Source organism: Notolepis coatsorum, assembly GCF_963971535.1.
Source record: "Notolepis coatsorum genome assembly, chromosome: 1".
NCBI classification, from domain to species: domain Eukaryota; kingdom Metazoa; phylum Chordata; class Actinopteri; order Aulopiformes; family Paralepididae; genus Notolepis; species Notolepis coatsorum.
Window position 1 is genome coordinate 275091910 of NC_140165.1, and position 13429 is coordinate 275105338.

At 42.5% G+C, this 13429-nt stretch overlaps 1 protein-coding gene across 1 annotated transcript in view; it reads left to right on the forward strand.

Annotated features, from left to right (window-relative positions):
- Nucleotides 1–13429, forward strand: part of caln1 (calneuron 1) — a gene marked incomplete at its 3' end in the record, with an annotated part of 545727 nt that overhangs the window by 108289 nt on the left and 424009 nt on the right. The window contains exon 3 of the mRNA XM_084322144.1: nt 9559–9671. Within this exon, the coding sequence (XP_084178270.1) occupies nt 9559–9671 (113 nt within the window). The remainder of the gene's footprint in view (nt 1–9558; nt 9672–13429) is intronic.

Sequence of the window (13429 nt, forward strand, 5' to 3'; positions counted from 1 at the left end):
AATAACATGTGCTTTTATTTTGATATTCCTTATTTGCAGGTTGAAATTACGCAATACATTATGTGTGGGGTCGCCAAAAAAAATCCTAACTAAAATGGGGTTGTGGTATAAAAAAGTTTGAGAACTTCTGCCCTTAGACAAGGGGGGCTTATCACATTCTTGCCCAGAGGGCCCCCTGGTGACATAATCCGGCCATGCCAGCTCCCAAGGTTGCATAATGCATGGGCACAGGGACAATCGATGGGCATCAAACGTGACATCAAACATGACAAACACCACCACCGTCAGGACGGGGAAAGAGGGCTGAGCAGGGGCAGATTGAGTTGTCCTGCATGGACCGTCTTCCACCGACAAGGTCACAGGCCTAATCTGCAGGGAGAAGAAGAAGCGGAGCGGAGGAGGAGAGGGAGGCCAGATTAGTAGAAGAAGAGAGATGTGAGGAACATGAAATACAGAGAAAAGGAGAGTAGTGTGTTCAAAATTGGGATTTAGAAGAATTAAATATTGCACTGTTTAAAGAAAAAAAAATCCATAGGTCTTTGTCAAGGATTGTTATGTTCTGCAATGATTGATGTCCAGTGTTGGGAAAGTTCACTTTCTACATGAACTAGTTCAGTTCACAATTCACAAATGTTTAAATGAACTACATGTAGTTCAGTTCATAGTTCATAATTACAAAATTTGAACTAAAGTTCATGGTTTCAAAAATGAACTAATTTATAGTTTATAATTATTTTTTTATACCGGTGTCATGCGTTGGTGACGAGCGCACTGTCCGCTGTGCCACCCAGCCACTCAAAGTTCAATATTCAAAGTGCAAAAATTTACTGATTTTTTGTATCCTCTTTTTCTCCGCCTGATTTTCGATGCTTTTCTCCCCATCCCAATTTAGTTGTTATGCCAATTCCCCCCCTCCCCTACCTGGTTGTTGTGCGCATGTTCCCCCTACTGGTCGGTACAAGGGAACCCTGAAGTCTACCACATGCTTCCTCCGACACATGCAGAGACAGCCAGCGGCTCTCTTTTCACCTGGCAGCGAGGACTCTCATTGGTGAAGTGTAACGCGTGGGAGGTCACGCTGCCTTCACCACTTCCTGCCTTTTGCTGAGCAGGCACCCAGACCTGACATGTAGGCGTAGCTGTCCACAACGCCAGATTCCCACTAGGGGTGGGAATCACCAGTTTCATCACGATACGATACGATATCGATTCTTTGGACAACGATACGATATTTTCCGATATCACAAAGTCTGCCACGATACGATTCGATTCAGGTGCCTGCGATCGATATGAGACGATATTATATGCCCATTTAACACAATCAGTAACATTTAAATCAACAACAACAAAAAAACAATGGAAATATCATGACATTTTTATTGTTGATCTCTTCCAGACATTTAAATGAAAAACAATCTATTGTTTTTAATACAAATAGACCTCCTGTTCACTGTTTTTGGTTTGTTTTTAGTTTTTTTCCGATATTAATATCCTATCACAGCACTGCATTTTGGCTGGAAAAGGCATATTGGGAGTCAGGATCGAGGTGCAGTACCGGCCAGATCCTGTTAGTGGGGCTATCTCCTTCCCAGTCCCTAGTGGACATCTGCTGCTCTCTCTATCAGCTTAGCTTAGTTAGCTCACGCTAACGCAAAGTTAATTTCGGTATTTAACGCGACGTGGGCATAAAGGAATGTCGAGGATGGAAAGCATGTTAGATGCATTTGACCCCTTGTGGGGGAAAAAAACAACAGGCACTTATTTCGGGCAAAATAGGCAGACTCTGAAGCAATGTTGTCTAACGTCTACACACGGAGCTGCACTGAGCTACTGTTGTTGTTCCGGCCGGGCGGATATGCTCACAAGGGGATTTTCAAAATAAGAGTATCGCAATATGAATCGATCTTTTTACGCTGCATCGATCCTATTTGATAATTGATAATAGATCGATATATCGATCTGGATCGATGTATTGTCCCACCCCTAATTCCCACCCACGACTTCCCTCCCGCTAACTCAGCCAAACGAGTTAGTATGACGATCGGCCCAAGCCGCAGGCAATGCTGACTCCGGGAGTCGAGACAGCAGCCTCTTGCATTGGTGACGAGCACAATTTCCGCTACGCCACCCGACCGCCTAAAACATTTACTGACTTTAATGTAAAACTATTTTAAATGCTCATACGCCGACGCCGTAGAGTCTGACTCTGAGCGAGTGCTACTGCAGCTGCTCTCGGCTTCGTCCATACTAATGCTCGCCGGTTCCGCGGCTCCACATTGTTCTTGTTGTGAGGAGTCTGATGACGTATATTTTTGTGCGACAGCCGGGGGTGACAGGCTCGTACGGGTCACAGGCAGCTTGCTGTTGCCAGATTGGGTGGTTTTCGGCATAATTTTGAAGCCTGTTTACGGTGTGTTTTAACTGGTGTGACGTACGTGGGTTGGTCATTATCATTATTACTGTATTTGGAAGACCATGTGAACATCAGATTAGTATCATTTGTATGTGTGTGTGTGTGTGAACATGAGAGCTAATGATATCTCTTCTTCTCTTCCTGTCAGGTGCTGCCCGTCCCTACACTGAAGGGTGCTGATTGCCTAATGAGGGACAGCTGATGGCAATCACATCGAGAGGGACGGGTGCACAAGTAGCTGACAGCACACACACGTCGGGGCGCCTCATTGTGTCACTTTCCAGTGACCACCGTGTATGAGGTTGCCTTTGTTTGCCACTGCGTGTCTATATATATATATATATATATATATATATTGTGGTAAAATCCCAAAATAGATCATCAAAGATCTAATCAAACTGTGGTGTAAAAGTCTTAAAGAAACAGTCAAAGTGGAACAGCAATCAAACTAAGGTATTATATTTAGGGATAACAGCTGCCTGAGTGAGTCAACACAAGAATCCTCCCAACAGATTGTGTCCCGGGCCACTTAAAATAGCCGGCTGTAAAAGCTAAAATCTGAGTAGTAACTTATGTGTGTTTACTGAGGTAGAATGTTTATAACAATAGAACCATCTGGTTCCTAGGGTGGGACAGGAAGTCCTAGCAAACACAATGAGGTGATGAGGTTAAAAGGGTCAAAGCGCCCATGAAGTGTTATCAGCTGCTTTACGGCCTGGGGGACACAAGGACATGCACCTAAACTGTTTGAACAAGTCAATCTTCTTCCCCTTTCGGGAGTGATTGCATCAATGTGAGACTATTAGGCTGGAGTCTCCTGTGACACACACACATTCACACATTCACATACACATACACACACACACACAGACACACATAGAGACACATGCACACACATAGACACACACACACTCACATTCACATTCACATACACACACACACATACATAGACACACACACACACACACACATAGTCACACACACACACACACACTCACACACACACATTTTCACACACACACACACACTCACACACACACATTTACACATACACATACACACACACACACACAGAGAAGATCACTATTGAAATCCTTAATTTGAGCTCCAAACAAGCTAACTATTTCCTGGTATATTGTACTTGTAATCTTGAATTCTGAAGTCATTGAAGTAAGTTAAAATATAATTAGGTTTGGTCATACTTAAATTAGGTAATTAGTTAATGTGTCTGTTCTGTTTTCATTTATGTTCAATATGATTAATTGATTGTTCTATCCTCTTGATCTATGGTATTGATTTGTATTCTATTAAGCTAACAGAATGATTAGATTTGTTAGATATTTTCTGAAAGTCAGCAGACTTAGTGATAAAGAAATATATCTGTGTTTATGTAATCAATATATCTTGAGGTTCATCAAAGTATTAACAAGTCAAGTAATGTGTTTAAGTAAAAATACAGGGAAAATATTCTCTGGGTTAATGTGAAGGGGGTTTGGCCTATAAGCCAAACCCCTATTTTCAAATGCGCTAAGCCGGCCTGGCATTGGAGGAAAGAATGTGATGAGGTCATCACTCCGAGGCACTGGGCCTTGGGGATATAATGGGGTGTGATGGGGGGAAGAAGGACTCTGAACAACCCAACCGACACGACAAGACCTCTCTAGCATCTCATCCACAAGGCAGCAGGCAGGCAAGAACAAAGGACTTTTTGGAGGGAAAACCAACTCTTTGTTATCAAACAGAGAACAGAGACTTTCAACAACTCAACAACTAGCATTCTCTTTATTAGTCTGGTGTAAGGGATCAGTGGCATAGTACTTGAGTACCCTTATATCATTGCAGAATCCATTTCTTATTGTAATTTGTATCAACTCTTAAACTTTGATTAAACAACTGGTATATAACCTTTTTCCTCCTAATTCCTTCTGCCTGCACCGCTCAGTTTGAAGAGAAGTGATTCCCAGAGCTTTAAAGTATTGAATCACAACGCAGAGTACTAACGCAACCCGGTTCTGAGCAGAGCAGAACCGAAATAGCTTGGGAAATCCACTTCAATATGTATATTCATATAATGTGTGGGCGAGTATGTATATGCAGTTAGCCCTATTGCCATAGACCTGATGGACTGATGATTGTGCCAGCCTTTTCTGCACATTGTGTATGGAACCGTGTGCTCTTTGATGTTCACACGGCCACATAGTACAGTAGCCTCAAGGTTTGTCTATCTTGGCTTGAGTTGCCTTATATGTATGTCTTGTTTGTCCTCCCCTACCTTTTTCCCTGTGCACCATGGAGGAGGTTTAAACCCCTACCTCCATTCAATATATAATTTACTATTTGGAAAACGTCTTGTGTTGTGTCTTTTTTACCTACCTGGGACATTGTTTTGAAACGCATTTACTGAGAGAGGCTGCTTTTGCTCATGTGCAGCCATCTCCAGTTGTTATTCTGTGTGGTCCTTAGACCTTCGTACATGACATGGGGGCTCGTTAGTTTGCGCAATTGTATGGTTCCTTGTTGGTAATATAACATGGTGACTTGTCGATTGGAGCATGTCAGGTAAAATAAGATAGCGTTTTCTCATTGGTAAGTTAGTGTGTTTCCATTGTCCGTGCTACACAGTTTGATTGATGTAAACCATTGTTGTATGTGATGCTCTTGAACTAATCTGTTTTTTCTGCCACATAGGTAACAGGGGGATCGCCTACTTGGTTAGCGGGTGGGGGGCACGCGTCGTAATTCCGGTGGAGCGCGCAATGAAATCGGTAAGCGACTGAAGATATGTGTAGACCTCATCCCGCCAGGGGAGTAGTTTAGCTGTGGTATGCTAGAGTGACGTAGGTGATCCTAGTTAGATGGTTAGACCAGCATTTATTGTTTTCATGAATGGTAGATGTGGGCATTAAATCAGAGTGGTTGAATTGTATACTGCGGAATGTAATGATTAAATGTGTTACACACGGATATTGTGGAGTAGGTGAGGGGCTATTTTCTTGGCACCTGTGATTCGTTTATTATTATTGTACTATATATACGTAGGTTATTTGTGGCGTAGTCATATTCTGCAAGGACTATGGCTGGGACGGCTTTTACTTTGGATTTTTTTGTGGCGGATCCAACGAGGGATCAGATTGATGTCTGCACGAAAGCTGAATTGTGTGGGGTCGCCAAGCATTATGGCATTACGGTCCAAAGTTCAAAGAGTAAAGAGGAGGTAAAAGCAATTGTGCTCGCTGGGTTAGTAGATAAGGAAATATTCAGTTCGCCCATAGCCGAGGGAAATTACTCGGAGGACGTCACGCATGGCGAGGCGTCTGGTGAGTCTAGTGAGGGAACCGGTGGTGCTATACAGGAACGGAGGGGTAGCAGTGCCAAGGCTGAGGAGATTGACAGTGATAATTCTGTACACTCAGGACGTGCCTCTGTTTCAGAGGAGAGAGCTGCTATGCGAGACAGGGAAGAGAGAAGGGAGGAGAGAGACAGAGAGGAGAGAAAAGAGGAGAGAGACAGGCTGGAGAGAAAGGAGGAGAGAGGCAGAGAGGAGAGAGAGAGAAAGGAGGAGAGAGACAGTCTGGAAAGAGAGAGAAGGGAGGAGAGAGTGCTCCAGGGGGAAAAAGAGGAGAAGGAGAGAGTGCTCCAGGGGGAAAAAGAGGAGAAGGATAGAGTGCTCCAGATTACAATAAGGAGGATGGAATTGGAGAGTGGTGGCTCTTCTTCTCCCTCATCTGAAGGTTACCAGGGCATTTTTAATATTGGGCAGCATATTTCTGTGGTTCCCCTTTTTCGGGAGTCTGAGGTGGAAACATATTTTTCTACTTTTGAGCAGATAGCGTGGGCTTTGCAGTGGCCGAAGGACCAGTGGGCACTATTATTGCGATATAGACTCACGGGTAGGGCTCAGGAGGCATGCTAGTCATTATTGAATGAGGACAGCGTGGTATATGAGAAAGTGAAGTGTGCTGTCTTGCGCGTATATGAACTGGTGCCGGAAGCGTATAGGCAACGATTTAGGGCACTAAGTAAAGCTCCCTCTCAAACACATGTGGCATTTTCCCGTGAACAACGGACGATGTTTACTCGTTGGTGTGAAGCATGTAATGTGGATGGTGTCGAGGCTTTGAGCGAGTTAATCCTCATTGAACAATTTAAAAAATGTGTGCCTGAACGCATGGTAGTGTATTTGGAGGAAAACGAGCGAGAGGTTTCTACCCTCCACGAAGCTGCAGTTTTGTGTGACAAGTTAGCATTGATCCACAAAAATATTGCTGTACGAAATGATGTGTATGTAGGAGGGGGCGCGTTTTCTCCTTCTGAGACGCCGTATCGGGGAGGTGACGGGCGAGCATTCCGACCTCGCTCACCGCCGTCTCGAAATGCCTTGGGTGAGGAGCGAGCATTCCGACCGCGCTCACCGCCGTCTGAAAAGGCCACCTTTGTGTGTCATTATTGTAAGAAAGAAGGGCATTTTGTGAAGGACTGTCATGCGCTAAGGGATCGACAGGAGACCAGGGAGTCAGCCCAGGAACCGAAAGGGGTGGGGTTGATTGGTACGGTGTCATGTCCTGACCAGCATAGCTCTTTTGAACCCTTTTTGTTTGATGGTTATGTGTCCCTGTCGGGTAAAGTTGGGGACTACCAACAGGTGAGAATACTCCATGATACAGGAGCCTCTCAATCGTTCATCCTGGCTGGTGTATTACCATTGGATGTGGACTCCTGTCAGTCAAGTGAATTGGTGAGAGGTATTGACATGGGGTGTGTGCGCGTGCCGTTGCATAAGGTGCATGTACAGTCTATACTGATCACAGGTTGTTTTCCGGTCGCGGTTCGCCCATGTTTTCCCGTAAAGGGCGTGGATTTCGTCATGGGGAATGATATCGCTGGGGGTAAGGTCGTCCCTGTGTTGGAGGTTGGAGACGCTCCATTTACTAACTCATTGTGTGATGCATTGATTGATAATCACCCCAATGTCCCTTCTATTTGTGCTGTCCCTAAGGCACAGGAGCGGAAGCGAGACCAAGGTCTAGCGTTGGGTGACTCTGTCTGTGGTGAGTTTTGCAAATTGGCGGTGGCGCAGCATTTTGAGGTGGGGGATGAGGTGTTTATTGTGCTGCCCACGCCTAGTACTGTGCTCACTGCCCGGTTCTCAGGACCTTATGTGGTAAAAGGGAGGGTGTCTGCCACTAAGTATATGTTGCATGCGCCCGGGCGGCGGAGGAGGACACGCTGGTGTCATGTGAATAGGCTAGTGAAAGGTTCTGCCCGCGTCTCGTCGGAGTTGGGATGTGACAGGGTTGTTGGTTCACATGCTGGGGTGTGTTCTATTGTGCCTTGCAGGACGCATAGTGCTGATGTTGGGAGTGCGCACCCCGGTAAGCGGTTCGCGTGTCGGGGTCCGGTGGCGATGAGGGAGGTCGTGGGGAGAGTGGCTATGTGCCCTGACAAAAGAAAAAGAAAGGGGCTAGCTTCAATTGGCCATGGTCCCTGGGACTCTCCTTGCCTTCTAACTCCCATGGCTAATGTGTCTCTCCGTTCTTTTTGTGCTACAGGGGGGTGAACGTAATGGCGGTGCCTGTCCTGTTCCCGTTATGGCCTCGGTAGGAGCAATGCACCGGCCCCGTTCTGACGGCTGATGCATGTGGTATTGGGAGGGTGTTGTTTATTTATTTCTGTTTTGTTGGTGCTAATCGGATGTTGGTTGATAATAAGTGATAATGTTTTGCTAACCCAGCGGGTTCGCTCTTATGGGGGGAGGTGTGACGTACGTGGGTTGGTCATTATCATTATTACTGTATTTGGAAGACCATGTGAACATCAGATTAGTATCATTTGTATGTGTGTGTGTGTGTGTGAACATGAGAGCTAATGATATCTCTTCTTCTCTTCCTGTCAGGTGCTGCCCGTCCCTACACTGAAGGGTGCTGATTGCCTAATGAGGGACAGCTGATTGCAATCACATCGAGAGGGACGGGTGCACAAGTATCTGACAGCACACACACGTCGGGGCGCCTCATTGTGTCACTTTCCAGTGACCACTGTGTATGAGGTTGCCTTTGTTTGCCACTGCGTATATATATATATATATATATATATGTATATTCATATAATGTGTGGGCGAGTATGTATATGCAGTTAGCCCTATTGCCATAGACCTGATGGACTGATGATTGTGCCAGCCTTTTCTGCACATTGTGTATGGAACCGTGTGCTCTTTGATGTTCACACGGCCACATAGTACAGTAGCCTCAAGGTTTGTCTATCTTGGCTTGAGTTGCCTTATATGTATGTCTTGTTTGTCCTCCCCTACCTTTTTCCCTGTGCACCATGGAGGAGGTTTAAACCCCTACCTCCATTCAATATATAATTTACTATTTGGAAAACGTCTTGTGTTGTGTCTTTTTTACCTACCTGGGACATTGTTTTGAAACGCATTTACTGAGAGAGGCTGCTTTTGCTCATGTGCAGCCATCTCCAGTTGTTATTCTGTGTGGTCCTTAGACCTTCGTACATGACACTGGGTTTTCGGCTGAAAGGCATATGAAATCTGGCCCACTTTTGAATGCCGTTATAATACAGTGCTGAGAATGAACGCACTTTTGAACGCCGTTATACAGCGCTGAGAATGAACTCGTTCTCAATTACGTTCATCTAGCGGAAATACAGTACGTTCAGTTCACGTTTGCCCAAAATATGAACCCGTTCATGAACGATCGTTCATTGAACGCGTTCAGGTACATCACTGTTGATGTCTTACTTCTGATTGAAATGGTCAGTCTATCAGTTGCTTTGTTGCATAATCTACCCACCGATCTAAATTCTGCACAATTCTTGGCTACCTCTGACAAGCCTAGATTGTTATTCAGTGTGTAGCGTATGTTAATATGTAATTCAAGGTTGTAGAAGAAACATTTCACTTGTTCCATTGTACTTGTATGAGTACTTGTATATACTTATATATGGGTGCATGACAAATAAAGACTTTGACAAATACCTAAAACATTTCTTCATGCTCACTCATATTCATTTAACCCTTTGTAAGTAGCCTATATACCTACATGTCTGATACACACATGCATATTTGGACGTGTCCTTTTAGAAAAGAGCCATTACCGACCATTGTACTCTGTTGTCTCTGATCTCGCCAGGTGATGGGCAGGTGGATTTCGAGGAGTTCATGACAATCCTCGGACCCAAACTCCTGTCGTCTGAGACGAGAGAAGGCTTCCTCGGGAGCACGATAGACACCATATTCTGGCAGGTAAAGCACTTTCTCCTCATCGTTCCTCTTCTGTTTCCTTTTTTTCAAGTTGGTTGATTATCAAACAGTTCTGACTACCACAGGCGCGATGGATCCACTCTACATCACCCTCAATTTTCCTATGCTTTCTTTTTTTGTTGTTGTTCTTGGCTCTATTTATATATATATATATATATTAAGGCTGTCAAATATATCGCGTTAATATCGCGTTAACTCCCGATTCTATTAATGCCACTAATTTTTTTAACTCAAGATTAACTAAAAAAAAAAAAAAAAAAAATTTTTTTACTAGACTTCACTCAGGTGTATTATTGATGCTCTCATTGATACTATGTTTGTTTCTGAAGTGTGTGTGTGTGTGTGTGTGTGTGTGTGTGTGTGTGTGTGTGTGTGTGTGTGTCTGTGTGTGTGTGTGTGTGTGTGTGTGTGTGTGTGTGTGTGTGTGTGTGTGTGTGTGTGTGTGTGTGTGTGAGATATAGAGAGAGAGGGGGGTGAGAGAGATGAGGAAGGGGCAAAAGAGAAAAAGAGTTGGGAGAGTGTGTGTGTGAGGGAGAGAGGGGGGTGTGTGATTAATCAGCCATTGTGTGTGTGAATGTAACAAGTTCCTAACGTTTTCTTTCCCCTATTATTTCATGCACACTTTATTCATTGTTTTAAATTATTATTTTCTTTTAAGTTATTTTGTGCATCACTCTGTTTTGAATTTGATGCAAATTTGCAATGCATGAGAGTCATCCTTTTGTGTTAAATGGCTGCACAAAGCAAGCATTTGTTGACTTGCATGTTGATAAGAGTATTAAAACTTGGAACTTGAAAAAGATCTGTTTAAGGTATAAATAAAAAATAAAAATGCGATTAATTTGCGATTAATCGCGAGTTAACTATGGACAATCATGCGATTAATCGAGTTAAATATTTTAATCGTTTGACAGCACTAATATATATATATATATATATATATATATATATATATATATATATATTTTTTTTTTTTTTTAATGTTCTTATGTACCTTAGATACTTGTTACCTTGCATATATATGTGTGTGTTTCATTACATGTATATACTGTATACATTCATACCAACTATTTGTCTGGTCTATTCCCCATCCATCTACTGTATCATCCATTCCAATACTATATGATCACTGACATCCAGTTGGGGGATCCTTTGAAAACAGCCCATCTGAGGTTTTTCTCATCCACGCCGCCTGTGGTGCTCCCCCCCTTATTGCTAGGTTTTTAGTGAGTCGTTCATTATCTTCATTGGGGAAAGTCTGGGGAGTGTTGCATATTTGGTTTTATGGTGTTTTTTTATTTATTTTTTTAATCTTTTGTGATGTTTCTTCTTGACTTGTACAAGAAGACTTGTACAGCCCATGGGGGCTATTCCATGTGATATCGGGCTATACAAATACATTTGATTTGATTATACTTTAGAAGGGGAAAAAAGGGATATACATTGACAATGTTTCCTTGGTGACAATACGCCCACAGGACGGCGCTGGGACCAGGATTCTAGTGACTGAGCTTCCAGTCTACTTCCAACCTTTGTAATATGATAACCTTGCGATAACAGCATAGTTACTGAAGAAATAGCTATACATCAGACTAGCATTGTGACTGAGCTGTGACACATCAGACCAGCATAGTGTCATCAGCAATGAGCTGTGACACATCAGGCCAGCATAGTGTCATCACCACGTCCTTTTACACTTGGGAAAATTAAGGCATCATAGCAGCATGGGGGAGGAGGGAGGTACAGAAAAGATAATACCGTAAATCCTCAAATATGAGATGGGTCTTCTATTTACCTCAGCTGCAAAGAGCACCAGGCCTTTTTTAGAGAGGCTTATATAAGAGGCAGGCCTTAATTTCTAAAAATGACACTCATGGACATAATCCCTTCATTTTCAGACTTTTATTGCATTATTATTATTATTATTATTATTATTATTATTATTATTATTATTATTATTATTATTATTATTATTATTATTATTATTATTATTATTATTATTATTTTTTTTTTTTTTTTTTTTTAATACGTACATTGTCTGTCTACATTTATTTAGACTAGCATTGGTATTTAAATATTGAGTGCAGTTGAGTAATTGTGGGATTAACGTAATTCACACACTGAAGTTGGAACTGTCTGTACTAGGTTGTGGGGTCCGGGGACGGTTTAGTATATTTGAATACCGTTTATGTCACAAATGTATCAGTACTAAATACCTATATGTCCCTATGCCATAAATGTCATGTATGTTGTGTATGTCATAAATGTCTATATGAATTGAAAATGGGGGACCCTGATGGAAACAAGACAAACGTCTTTCTCAGGTCTGCATCCCCTTAACAATTGTATGTATTGAGCCGTACTGTATTGTACCCATTCTGCAATCTGTTAAATAAAGTTTTCATTCATTCATTCATTCATTCATTCATTCATTCATTCATTCATTCATTAGCGTGTGGTACCTTCTCGACTTCCTCAGTTGAATCGAGTTGTTTACATGCAGTAGCTTTAGCTACTAACGTTATCATAGCATCATGGTCTGTAATGTGTCAACTGGACAACGCCAGCCTCGTCTGCCAACGCCATATAGATAGCGAACGTTAACGTTTGCAAACGAAGTCAACGTCATCCAGCTGACACCACAGATCTATTTATGACAACGTTAGCTAGCGGCTAGCGCTAAAGCTAACCAGAGGGACACGTTAATGTACGGTAGTCAGTGTAGCGGGAGGCAGCACTTGATTTCCATTGGCAAGAGTTTATCTCATTCTATATCACGGCACGAAAAATAAATGTTTTTTTTTGCGACCTTATAATATAGACCGGCCTGTGTTTGTCTAAATGCATCAACACCCCCCCCCCCCCCCCCCCCACCCCTCCATTATAAGAGGCCCCTCCTTTATCGGAGGTCCCTCCTCTGTTTGAGGATTTACGGTAATATACATTTCAAAACTGTATTTACTGTCTTTAACCTCTTCAGCCCTTGCCCTATTTTCAGAAAACCCTCCTAAAATACATACCTAAGTAAATGGAAGAATGCTCCACTTCTAAAAGGTCCATTTGCATGGTTTTGGTATCTAGGGACATCTATGTATCTCAGGGAATGTATTACCAGTGTCAGAAATATTGTGTGTTACTATTCTTGAGTAAATTGTAATGAACGCAGGCATTAAAGCATTCCGTCTTGAGACGGATTTCCGTCAATTTGATTATATTTATATAATATTTTGATTTATATAAAAAAAAAATTAAAAAAAAATTGTTTTTTATATAAAGTTTGCCAATATGGATGTATCAGTAGTATTGGCAGTGGTAGTAGTCGTAATAGTAATCCAGTCTATTTTTTATTTTCTAAAAAATAAACTAGTTCAACACAGGTAACCACTTTTGCTTAATTTATTTGATGGCTCAAATGTATGCTCTAGTGTCTAGTTGATTTTGTCTTTTGAGCACAACGTTCATCATAGATCTAGCCTCTTAATTTTTCTCTCAAAGTGCACCAGATTGATGCATTTAACTTAAAAAATGTAAACTTTAAAAAAAAGTTTGCTAAAAAAGAAGCTAGCCACAAGACTTGCGTTCACGCTCTCCAGCACACAGCCTCCCTGCCTGGCACAACAACCACAACAGTAGGGTCTATAGTCACAATCAGGACAGTAGGCTCTACAAGTAGGCTCCCTTAACCCATTCTCTGCCACCACTTTGATCATCCTAAACCATTCTCTGCCAGCGCTATTTGT